The 13136-nt window shown below is 40.1% G+C and overlaps 1 protein-coding gene and 1 non-coding gene across 7 annotated transcripts in view; one reads left to right on the forward strand and one right to left on the reverse strand.

Annotated features, from left to right (window-relative positions):
* The window catches only part of L3mbtl3 (L3MBTL histone methyl-lysine binding protein 3), a 105628-nt gene that overhangs the window by 37250 nt on the left and 55242 nt on the right, over positions 1-13136 (reverse strand). For all 6 annotated transcript variants that reach the window (XM_023564536.2, XM_013151039.3, XM_013151037.3 and 3 more), the window contains 3 exons: positions 9153-9238; positions 7088-7198; positions 396-510 (listed from right to left, as the gene is read on the reverse strand). In XM_023564536.2, the coding sequence (XP_023420304.1) occupies positions 396-510; positions 7088-7198; positions 9153-9238 (312 nt within the window). The remainder of the gene's footprint in view (positions 1-395; positions 511-7087; positions 7199-9152; positions 9239-13136) is intronic.
* Positions 2312-2444, forward strand: LOC111756366 (small nucleolar RNA SNORA13). The gene has a single exon (XR_002790854.1). It is a non-coding gene; the product is annotated as a small nucleolar RNA SNORA13 (small nucleolar RNA).

Consider the following 13136-nt stretch of genomic DNA (forward strand, 5'->3'; position numbering starts at 1 on the left):
GTGGTAACTATAGATTCACGTGCGGCTGCAGGGAATAATAAGAGGAAAATTTCTTTCACCCTTTCCCAAGTCTCCCAATGGTAACATCTTTCCAAGCTATTGTATAAAGTTATTATTAGGGTACCAGCACTGACACAATTTTGATAGTCTGACAAACTGTCTTCTAAATACTCGGTAGTAATTTTAAAAGGCAATGTTTGTTCACTTCTAAAAGAAAGGAGGACGGTATCTATACGTCGCTTTTTCAGGTAGTACGTGTTTTCGTTCATATTCTTGGGACTATGGTAATTGAACGTATTAAAAAGGATGGGACTGAGAAACAGTAAGGCAGGAGATGGGAAATAAGAAAGAGAAGGAAAATGGAAATAGCCTAAAGTCATTCTCGTGTGTCTTACTCAAAGGCGGCTGCAGCGGATGCCCGGTTTTGGAGCACCAGCCCACGGGGTGGATGTCGGGAGAATCAGCGTCTATCCAGTAGTCGTAGGTGCTGCTCCAGCCATCGAAATGAACCTGAGGACAGAGGACACCAAGACTCACCACCTTCCCAGAGTCCAGACGCCACCCACCACAGAGCCCTTAGCATCCTCTTTGACCAAAGACAGAAAATTCAATGCCCAGTAAATCATTTCAATTGCTGAAGATGCTTCACCTGAATGCCTTCTGCGTATAACCAGCCTATCAATAAATGCATCATTATTGGCATTTCTAGGGCATCTACTAGCTGCTTATCTTTGAACACCTCGAACAACATGGATATAGGAACTGCTATGACGTTTTCATACGATCAACATCAAACCAGCACGCACTGCTGGAGTAATTTTAAAATCCGGAGGCAGGAAGAGGGCACAGATGACGAGAGAGGACACACAGCAGAGGGAGACCTCTCACGCACAGAAGTGAAGTTTAAGAAACAAAAAATACAACATTTTACGAGAAACACCTGACTTACAAAATATTCCTCCATCAAACGCATTTCTAAATACTGTTCTTGTAAATAATGAAGAGATCTCTCACAGATGCGCCACCAGCTTCACTGGTGAAAGGGCAGCAGGTCGGTCTTTAATCACCGCCACGAGACATTGGCTACACGTCTTTTGAGGGGAAAGCACGTACTGGAATTATTTTTACAATTTACTTTTCCATCCAGTTTGCCAGTTAGATTCCTTTCTTTAAAGTCTTTGAATCTCCCACTTATCACCACACAGTAGATGTCGGCAGATAAAGAATTTAAACTCTAAAAGCTGAATGGCAGAGCGGGATGCTGCCCTAAGCACATCACCAAATTCAACCATCATGACAGACAAGATTGATCAATTGGACCACAAAGATTTTAAAATTTCAGTGGCAAAAATCACCACCAGCAAGGTGGAAGACCCGCAAGACACCTAAAAACCCCTCTGCCACACAGGTGACAGAGCACTTTCTCCCTCAATTTAGTAAAAACAATATGTATCTACAGAAAAAGATGAAAGCCCCAAAGGAAAGACTGGAAAGAGACAGGAATTGTTCATTATCAAGAAGACTAATAGTTGATAAACGTGTGGAGATAAAACCACAAGGTGCAAATTCTTCCTTAGCACGCCAAGCATCCGCCCATTCTGCTGACTTTTATAGCTGGGAATTATGAAGATAAAGGGCCATTCCCAAGACCATCAAGGGAGGTGTAGCTGGTGAGGTATTTCTGGAAAGGTGTTTGCCAATACCAATCAACATTTAAAATGCCTTATCTCTGACTTGATCATCTCAGTAACTCATTTTTTAATGGCAAGAAACAATCAGAAGGAACAGATTGCCACCACCAGCAAGCTGGCTAAATAAACAATGTTCATGGGATGGATCATACACGCCTTTATTGCAAGTACATGTTTACGAACTCAGTGTCCTTTGCAATGCATCATTTCTCAGGCTTAGAAATCAAACTTGAAACCACAGAATTCCAACATCTATCATTCATGTCACCCTAAAGAGAAGAATGGATTCATAAAGAGGAATTGGCAGCTATAAAGTTAGCTAGGAGGGGTAATGAGGTCTAGAATCCAAAAACTGGCTCACATGGGTAATCCCAGCACTCAGGAGGGTGAGGCAGGAGATCACAGGGGGTTCAGGGCCAACCTAGGCTACATGGTGAGTTCAAGGCCAGCCTGGACCACACAGGTGAAACCTTGTCTTAAAAGAGCCAAAAACACCCCAAGACAAAGCAAAATACCTGAACACAAAATCATCATTCACATACTTTGAATATAAAATAGCAGTTAAAGAAAGTTAACTCAAACAATGTTTTCTCTTCCTCTGATCAAAAATAATATTCAACAGCCTTTGTGTTGCCCATTCACCTTGGAAAGCTAGTGAATGTGGTGTCAAAAAAGGCATAAATAAAAGCTTTGCAGCTTTTTCCTGCCCTTATATTTGGTATATTTGGTGTAGGAGCTGCACAAGTAACAGTTAAAAAAAAAAAAAATTCAAGAGAGACAGATTTCCTACAGGGGAGGGGACGAGGAGGCGAAGGAAGGGAAGGGAGAGGGAGGAGAGAAAAGGGGAAAATAAAAATTAAGATGTATTTGTAATTTTACCACCTCCCTGCGACGAAGTAATTATTGTGTGTTGCAAGCACGCACTAATAACAATAAAACAAAACAAATAACCCCCCTAAAAATAATGTTCAGAATACAAGAACGGTATTTGTAATTTTTTGAAAACATAAGCTTGCGGTATCATTGCCACCAATAAGTAAGTAATCATAATGTATACTTTTAATGTAAGTTTCCAGTATTCTGATTTTTAATGAACCAGAGTAAATTATCATTTCTGTTTCACTAGTAACATGAAACCCAATGTTTGCTGATTCTGCTGCCCTGAATTTCTTTCATGTTGGAATCAGTGTTCACAGAACTCATGTCCTCTTTACTGTAAATTAACAATTAAATTTAATGGAAGCTAGCTATCTGCTTATAGTAAATGGTTTCAACCCTACCAAGAGAAAAAACTCAGGAGGAAGCTGGGCATGGTGGCGTATGCCTTTTATCCCAGCACTCAGGAGACTGAGGCAGGAGGATCACTATCAGTCAAAGTCAGCCTGGGGCTCCATGCTAAAAGATAAGTTTAAGGCCAGCCTGGAGTATACAGTGATATTCTGTCTCAAGAACCAAGCAAACAACAACCACAACAACAACAAAAGGCTCACTTTGGTTTTATGCAACCTCAATCCCTAAGTCATATCTATGTATCTCTTTGTCATACTTCTAAGTGGTTATAACATGAACTTAGAATTAAGGACCACTGACAAAATCAGGACATTATTGTATAGCAACATAGTCTTGAAATTTTTTATATGACCCATGATCAAAGGGGTCCTTTTAAATTTTCCTCAGGTGTAACTACGAAGAAAGTTTATTTTGAAGCTACTACAGCTGGTGACACTGTAGCATTTCTAGTTTTCATCTAAGCTGACATGTCAGTCTGGTAACTGAAGAGTAATCTCTCTAGGATTAATATACCCTAGGTGAATGTAATACCATTTGCAAACTAGGCTAGTAGATAAACTGGATATTTTTAGAAGCTTAAGTTTGAGGTATAAAATTGGTTTTGTTAATACACAATAGAATCACTATTTTCTCTACTAGGCTGCAAACACATTTATAAATATACTATTAAGTTATGCAAATATACAGAGAATAAATACTGATCCTACTCAATATTTACACTCTGGAAGCTCAAATAGCAATTTTATTAAAGTTTGTAAAATTTCATTTCATCTATAATTTTTATGATCTCAGTCTGCAGCTATTAATGAATAAAAATCTTCTATCCTCTACAGTTTAAAGATTTTTTCTCTTGCCAGATACTATTTTGAAATGAAACCAAATACCTAACAAAGAGCAACAAGATATGTAAACCTACAACATGAAATACTTGAAAATTTTATACATAAGTGTAAAATTTATAACAGACATAATTCCAAACATATTCATATATAGAACTAATTCAGCCACAATGCTGAATTCAATGAAATTTCTTAAGAAAACAGACCACTGTAGATCAAAGTATAGCAATGAGTACAGTGTTTACCCAGAATTATAATTTGGACCTTGTATATAAACCTCCCATATATTAGTGACAATTTTAACATAAAGACAGTATTTTAGAAAACACACAGTTTCTTTAGACTACTTGACTCTGTGGTGAACAAGATTTCCTTATTCATAATATGCTGAAGAGTGGGAAAATCAACATTATTTTACTAAAAGGACAAGGGGAAAAAATGGCAAGATCTGTGAGTTCAACTACTATACTACTCTAACAGGAGCAAAATAAACTGTATGTAAAGTTGAAGAATTGAAAAATAGCAGGATACAGATGATATGGTAGAAGATTAGAGATAAAACGTCCTAAGAAATAAGCCGAAGTGCCAAAGGCTCTTGTCTCCGGGGAGCTGGACTGGGGGCCGGCACTGGGCAGCCACTGGGTTCTGTTCTGTCACCAAGAACGGAAAACACTCTGGTTCCTTTGCTTCAGTGACATCTGGCCAAATATTTGAGTTTTAAAACAACTTACTATAACAGCTCATGATATGAAATACTGTATTATAAATTATATGCGTATTATTTATAGGATGTGTGACTAAGAAGTTTATTATATAACCTTACCATACGTAGTGTAAAATGCTGATTTTATTTAATTTCATTTGATTTTATCCCTGAGAAACTTACCATATTAAGCTACTCTTTGTTTACATTTTCCTCCTGTTTTTCTGCCTCTCTGAAAAAGAAAAATGAACTTCCTTGCGGCACCATCTCCCCTTATTACGAGGAAAAACCACTGTTAGAAGCTTTTTATGTTTGCAAAGCTTCTGATGAATCTGAAAGGGAGTCGCTGTCCCTGTTCGGGGACCTCTGGAGGACTTACAAACAGCCAGACCCAGCTCAGCAGTTCACCTCGGCAGCGCGGGGACATTCACCCCGGGGACTGGAGGAAAACGATGGCCACCGCACACTCACAGTGACCTCTGTTCTATGTTAGGCGGGACCACGCTGGTCCTCTAGAAAGAGAAGTCGCTACCAGTCCAGGGCTGGGTGTTCCTCTCAAAGCTTCCTGTCCATCAACCCAAGCACCCGCTTTTGACGGGTTAACTTCTTGGGGCTGTGTTATCCTCACATGTAAAATCACACGTGGGGTCTAAATTTTTGTTACTAGAGAAGGAACACAGATTTCTGAAAGCAAACAATTAATAAGAGAAACTTAACGGTGTACAGTTTCAGCATTCCCGCAAGAAGCACCATCTTTACTGTGGTCTGTTTCTTTCCAGAGCCGATTATGCATCTGTTCTTTTGGGAAACAGCAGTCAAAACTGAACATAATGTGAAGCCTGAAATCTTCACTTGCCAATAGCAAACATCCTTCTAAAACATGAGAATTTACCATCGCTGTATGTATGTTTTGCCCACCAGCTACTGTATTTGTTCTCAATGCTAAACACTCTACTCAGAATTGCTGTTATCTTCTCTGGAGCTTTTCTCTTTGAGTATTTCCAAAACAGACTGAACTTCTTGAGTTAAAGGATAAACAACGTTCTAGGATTCTGATGCCAAACCCCTGGGATACTTTAGATTCCTCTGAGCCATTACATAGTAATAAACCTTTCATATACTAACTAACCTAACTAAAATCAGCCTTTCCCCCCAATTCTAAGCAACCTGACTTACCAAAATAACATAGTACTTAATTCTGCATTTCTTTGGCTATCTAGATTTTTTTCTTTTTTGGTAAGGGGGATCTAAAACCTCACGCTTGCCAAGCGGGTGCTTATGTCGCTGAGCCACATCCCTGGCCCCCTATGTAGATTATTTAAAAAATATTTCCAGTTTCAATATATTCTGACTGCATTCTGACTTACATCACAACCAACTGCAATTAACAAGAAAATGCACTTGAAAAAAGGTCAACACAGGCCCTGCATTATTTATAAAATTTTCCAAAAATGTGGGATTATATAATCTTTCACAGTGAATTGAATGTTAAAATTTCTCTCCTATAGGAAGACATTTCCACAGCCTTTAGTGTGTTATTTTAAAGCTTATTTTGTTGTACATTATCTCAGTGGAGACAGCTGAGATTGTGATTCATTATTATATTTTAAAAATAAGCATATATCTAGGTTCCCATGGTGCAGAATTGAGACTTATTTCTACTGCCACTGCGCTGCTGTAGTATGGGAATAAAGCTCACTACCCAGTCCTTCTGAGCCACACTGTCATCAGTCACAAGGTGACGACAGCCTGTCTTCCACACCGCAATGAAGCAAGTGTCACAAACGGCAGGAAAAATGCCTCGCGGAAGGAAGGTCTCGCAGGTATCATAATCATCATGGTTCCTAACAGAGATGCTACACAGTCCTTTGCGGTGAGTACTAAGGTACCAAAGGAGCAGTGCGCAAGACAGGAGTCGGTAAGGCCCCATGCTATGCTGCTCCAAGCCTGGACAGACAAACAGAACCCACCTCCCTAGTAGTCGCTTCCATTAGCAGAGGGAATCTGATTTTATTAATCCAGTTCTAATAGTATGGTGTCTACTTTATTTTTCTAAACACATGCGCAAAATATGTAAAGTCACTCATAATCTGAGAGAAAACATACAGGCATGGTGGTGCATGCCTGTAAACCCACCACTTTGGGCAGGCAGCTGAGGCAGGAAGACCACACATTTAAGCCCAGTCTGGGCAACTTAGTAAAGATCTTGTATCAGAATAAAAAGTAGCTACAACAACCACAACAAAAAAGATAGGGGAGGTTGGGGAAATAGCTTAGCACAATACCAAGTCCTTGGGTTCAACCCCTAGTACCACAATATGCACAGAAAGACAAATGCATGGGATGGATGGGAAGGGATGGGATGGCATGGGACGGAACAAAATAAAAAGAAAACATTTTAAGCATCTCAAAGGAAAAAGCAAAACTCACAAATGACTACTTTTTGCAGATCTTCCAATAATTTTATTAGTAATTCCAGGGCTTTAGAAATTATGTATCTACTGGTTTCCATTTAAGACGACCTGGAACAAAAGCCAAGCCAAATCCCACCCGAGACCACTTACTTTGATTCTGTGGTCATCTGTGTCTGCCACGGTCGCGACTCGGATAAACATGGGGTTCCTCTTATCGACGACCTCCAGCTTCATCTTTTTCTGGAAACCATGCGGAGGTTTCTGCCGTAAGAGAAAAGTCCCCAGTCAGACTGAGAGGAAAACTCGAGAGGCTGATGCGAGGAAGAATAGGAAACAGATGAGCTATTTAGGGAACCAGTTTTTCAAACTCTCAAATTCCCAGCGTGGAGGCTCTGGATAACAACTTCCCTACCAAAAATAAAATCACAACAAATGCAGAAGAAAGACAGCTTGGTACTGAGCTGAGGAGTGAAAGGGGAGGGGGCCGAGATACTCTGAGTATTTCCTTAGCTGTAGGAGAGGTTAGACAATTTCCTCATTGGTGGGCGGTGTCTCAGCAAAACATCAAAAAGCACTAACTTTATTTTTTTAAAAAGAGATGAAAAAACAAAAGAGAGGCTGAAACAATGCACCAAGATTGAGAAGGACTGACGGCGAAAGGCAGAACATAGCTTCAGAAAAGAAGCTTAGCAAGATGGGGTAGCTCTTACAAAGCCACCCGTCAGTTCAACAGGCAGAGAACACCATACACCTCTGAAACAGTTACAGGTGAGGGAAGGAAAGCACGGTGACAGCCTAATAAGGGGTTACGCAGACTACTTAGTATGTTCTTACTTCAGGCTCTTCTTCTGGAAAATGAGTGTGTTAAAAGTGCTGCTCTAAAAATCAAGCATGAAACTTAAGTATACACAGCCAGGCATGGTAGTGCATGCCTATAATTCCAGCACTTGGGAAGCTGAGGCAGGAGGAGGGTCAAGAGTTTGGGGCCAGCCTGGGCTACACAGTGAGTTCAAGGCCACCCAGTACCGTTTGGTAAGACCTTGTCTGAAAAAAAAAAAAAAAAAAAAGAGAGAGAGAGAGAGAGAGAGAGAAAGAAAGTGAAAATTATGTAAATGATATAGATCAATGCAAGTCATCTAAAAAGCCAAAAAGAAAAATTATAATTTTCTCTCTGAAAGATGGGGAAGTTGATCCTGCTGTAATGTTACACAGTTTAAAACAAGGTTAAAAAAAAGACACCGTTATGTTAGACTCAAGGTTACACGGAGTAAATAAAACTTCATGAATATTCCAGTAACTCTAAACATTTCTTTTAAAATTCCAAACCTACTATCAGATGAAGTCATACAAATTCTCTGACAGTGTGTTTCTGCATGTAATGTGGTTTCACTCTTAAAAATTCTTTTATTTGCAGCGCTAGAACAAATCTAGTGTCTCACACACGCTGGGCAAGTGTTGTACCCCCTGGAGCTGCGCTGCTGTTACCATCTTTATCTCTGTCCACGACCACTAAGTGTCATTAAAAATTCTAGCAAGTTATACATAAAAGTATCATTTAAAGAACAAGTATTACTTATGATAGACTATGTCATTTAAAAAATTTTTAAAAATCCTTCAAATTCATGAGAAAATACAAATGTTAAAGTTATTTGAGATGAAAAAGCAAAAACTACATTTCATTTATTCTTCTTCTATGGCTTAGAAATGAGGCTCACCCTGCATCTCAATAGATTTAGTGCAAGAAGTAACAACCCTGGAATTTTGAGAGATAAATAAAAGCAGATGACCTTGATTTACCAAAAAATGCTGATCTGTACCAGTAAAATACAAAACAGCATCTCGACTTGCCACAAACAAATGCAAAGGAGTTACAAATGTAATTTTTATCTGGAAACATTTTCCCATTGAATAGGTCTTTAGAAAAACACAAACTTGCTGTAAAATTTCAACCATTCTTTCTACAGTTTCAAGTAGCATTATTTTCCAAGAAGATTTTAAAATCTAATAAGAAAAAAAATTATGCCAACAATAACCCCAGTAACTATTTTACTTTACAAAAATTATAAAATCTAAAAACATCTTCTTCGGTCTTGTGGTTTCTTCTTGTCCTCTTTTGGCTTACCAGTACCATCTTTCTCTGTACTTAAATGTAAGTGAACAGACGATAGCATCAACGCAAATTAATCAAATAGTATAAGAAAGCATGTTATCTCACCACTTTGAAAGCTCTTGCAGGAGCAGGTAAAGAATTGGTTTCTTCTAAATATTTATCCCAAGAAAAATGTTTCACATTTGGATAACCTAAGAAACAAACAAACAAACAATATATATATAAATCCTATGAGATTTAACCAAAAAGAGGGAGAGCAACGAATTGCCCTACAAAAACTAGGAGATACTGCTTAGGAAATTGTGTTTATACCCATAGAATGACTTTAAATTTGTAGCACTTCAGGATTATTTGTAATGATTTTGCTTTTATCATAATTATGACTTTGCTACTGCTTTTTGGATAGAAAGATGCCTTTCGCTTCCTCCAGAGACCAACTTCCATTAGGCTGCCATGAGCAGAAATTACAGCGGCCCAGCAGGGAGGGAATTAGCTGCAGTCTCAAGCAGCTCCATAAAGGGGACTGAGAAAACACCCAACTGTATTAGAGACCACAGAAGCTAAGCTTGTTCCTGACTGAGAAGTACAAGGAAGTGGTTCAGAAGGAAGAACACCAGAAATGAAGCCAGTAGTGTTGGACTAGAGCTAACGGTATCAATCCGCAGTTTGCAGCACACACTGGTGCAGAGACAGGCACCCGTTGCTGTATAAATTTACACAGATGCATTTCCTCCGTCCCTAAGAAGGATGGGCAAAGCACATGCCAGCAGCAATACACACACTAGTGGCCAATTCTGGAGATCATTCTCTACTGAAAGAACCCGGGCTCCCCCGGGAAACTGCTGGCCATGGGATGGCTCAAGGTGAGACCCAGCTTAGCTGCACTGGGATGTAAGCAGGTCTCCCAACGTGGAAAGAACACATCAGAAGACAGGGGCTCCCCCCAGTAGAATTTTAAAGGGGCTCCCACCAGCTAAATCTCACAAAGTCTGACATGAAAATAAATAGTACCACTCAGGGATTATAATTCTTTGTTAAAAATAGTAATCTGTGGGTCACACTGATAATAGATAAATGGAATAAACGAAAAAGCTATTCTTTGCAGAAGAAAATTAACTATTTACAAAGGGTAATGATAAATGGTGTGATTCATACTGAAAAATTACCGTTTGTAATTTTAAAATAATAACTCCTACTAGCTGTACCAACAGATGCTGAAACTATCGGGTGATTGTAAAGTGAGAAACAGGATGTTCTTCACATTATATTTCTAGAAAATACTCATTAATGACTGGGGGAAAAGTATGTATGTTAGGGAAGAAACCTGTCAAATACTGTCTTGATCAATCTATGGTGGAAAGACAGACTGACATCATGTGGCCCTAGAGGATACAAATGCAGCACAGTATCTGTTCTGTGATATTCCTGCCAAAATGCATAACCCGGCTCTGAGAAAGCGCAAACACCCATCTCACACAGTAGCACTCCGCACCGTGACGACTGTGACCCTCACACACCGTGAGGGTATAAAAGGCAAGGAGAGCATAACTGAGGGCGGCGGGAGGGCCGGAACTGAGCTCCAATTCTCATCCCTCGGCTAACCAGTCACAGCTTTTGGTCAGCTGACTAAGCTGAGTGGCTACCAATGAATTCTGTACCACCTCTTGCAACTTTTCTACATCTGAAATTACTTCAAAGGAAAATATTTCAATAGTAAATTTCTTCTTTTTGAGAATCATTTTGTTTTACGTCTTGTACTGATAACTTCTTTGAAGACATAGTGTATTGACTATTGTTACTCTTATTGTTATGAGATTTTAGTTTTTTCATAAAAAAGTAAATCCGCAAAACTATTTCTGTATAGACACATTTGTAAGGAACGTATCTTGCACAATTGAAGTAATTTAAATCAGAACAGTCTACCAAATGAAACTGATGGGGAAGCATGCATGTGTACATACACACAAAAAGGCTGATGTCAAATTAAACCATAAAAAGAGGTAAGTGTGATTACTTCTGGTTTTCACTCTAAATTTAAAAACAAACATGCAGGTGCATATGATTTAGAAAGATGAAGATTTTAATTTTAGAAAGAGAACAACAAAGACAGCAGCACAATTCACAGCGCTAAGCCTTGAAGCAGCCTGTATGTTTACCAACGGATGAAAGAACAAGGAAAAAGGGGACCACAGACAGAGTCTCTTCCACCATGGAGCCAAGAGCACCCGCCTGTGTCCAGTAATCCATTGTCAAAATTTGACAGATTTGTGTTGGTGTACTGTTTTTATTGTGGTACAACATGTAATGTGCAATGTTAACTTTTAAACCATTCCTAGGTGTACAGTTCAATGCTATTCACTCTTAGACCTTGGTACAATTTTTCGCATGACATTCTGAGGTTTTAAAAACTTTCCAAGGGCTGTTATTTTCTGTTCTGCTGAATTATCAGTGACTTGGCTTCTGCCTTACAGAAGAGACAGCAATCGTGATGAGCCTTATCCCCACCCAGGGGTCAAGTCCAGGGCCTTGGGGGCCAGGGGATCACTGATTATCTATGAGATCTCTGACCAACCCAAAATGGTACTGTAGAAAGAAAGGATTCATATCTAACCAGAAAACCCTAAGAAGCCTCAGTGTGTTTAGATGGGGACAGTGATAGATTTAACTATACAGCTGTCAGTCGCTAATATTCTATAAGCCAGAGGACACGGAAAGCCAAACATATCTTCCAGACAGCCCATTTGGAAATTAATTTGCAGAAAAAATATTAACTATGTACAAAGAGTAATGAGAAATAATGTGACCTGTACTGAAAAATTACCGTCTAGCAACAGTAAAATATTAACATATATTAGAAATATCAACACATGCTAAAACCAGTTAATGGTTCTGAAATGAGACGCAGGATAGGTGCACATTTGTATCGTGCTTTCTCCAATCAGCTCTGCAAATTAGCTGGGGCAGAGGCTTCCCTTTCCTCCCTTGAACACAGGAGAAAACTCAAAGTGGGGTAGACAGAGCGTGCTGGTTGCAGGGATGGTTGGTGCCTGGTGCGGAAAAGATCAGGTGAGGGAGGAGCTGCAGGAGGATGGCTGTGAAGAGGGATTAAATGATGCTAACCACAGCTCTGACCCGAGCCTCTGCTCACACAGCCCGCAGGACGCACCCACGGGTCACTCCTTCTCTGTATCAAGGCGGTCCACCCTGGTCAGGAAAACATCCATTGTCCTGCAAGGTGAGGCTTTGTGTGAGCTGAGGGTCCAGCCCTGCCTTCTCCTACCCGGGGGGACTGTGACATTTCCAAAACTCACATGCTCCAAGAAAAAGAGCCTTGATAATGATGAATCTGCACAATTTGTTCTCCAGCCCAAGACAACAAATTCACAAGTAGGACACTGTTTACCCCCAGTGCCATGACTCACTACCATGAGGAAGCACAGAAGCTGAGAAGGCTGTAGGGTCAGGGGTGCACGGTGGCAGCACCCCCCAACCTCAGAACAGAACCATGGGTGCACAAGAAGAAAGGCACCGCTAGCATCGGGAGTAAAATCTACTTTGGAACCAGGAAGCACAGCAGAAGAAAGAGAAACAAATGTGTGAACGCTAAAATAAAAACATCTGAGGTTTCAAGTCATCACACCAGCGTGAGCATCAGGCTTCTGGCCAGACCTGAGCCTCTACACGGGGTCCGCAGTCCATCCACTCTGCGGGGTCCTCCACACCCACACTCTTGGACTTGGCCAAGATTGGAAACTGACACCTGCGCTGGGTGACACCTTTCAACGCATGCTAACATCAAGTCTTAAATTTCAAGTTGAGAAAGAAAAAAGTGTTTTGAATCTGAGTTTATTTTTCCAAAGAGGACCAAAAATTGAGACTCTGCTTTCAAGTAAGCCAATGCCCAATGTGCTTGAGGATCAGGACACTCACTCCTGTGGCCAGCTGCATATTTTCTGTAAAGAAAGTGCTGATGCAATGCAGCCACATCTGTTCATGTACTGTCTGTGCTGCACCCAAGCTGAGCATTTGTGGTAGAGGCTTTAGAGCAGGCAAAACTTTAAATATTTACTACCTGGGCCTCTGTGCACA

The sequence above is a fragment of the Cavia porcellus genome, unplaced genomic scaffold, assembly GCF_034190915.1.
Source record: "Cavia porcellus strain 051 isolate PalLab524CR breed Dunkin Hartley unplaced genomic scaffold, mCavPor4.1 scaffold_22, whole genome shotgun sequence".
NCBI classification, from domain to species: domain Eukaryota; kingdom Metazoa; phylum Chordata; class Mammalia; order Rodentia; family Caviidae; genus Cavia; species Cavia porcellus.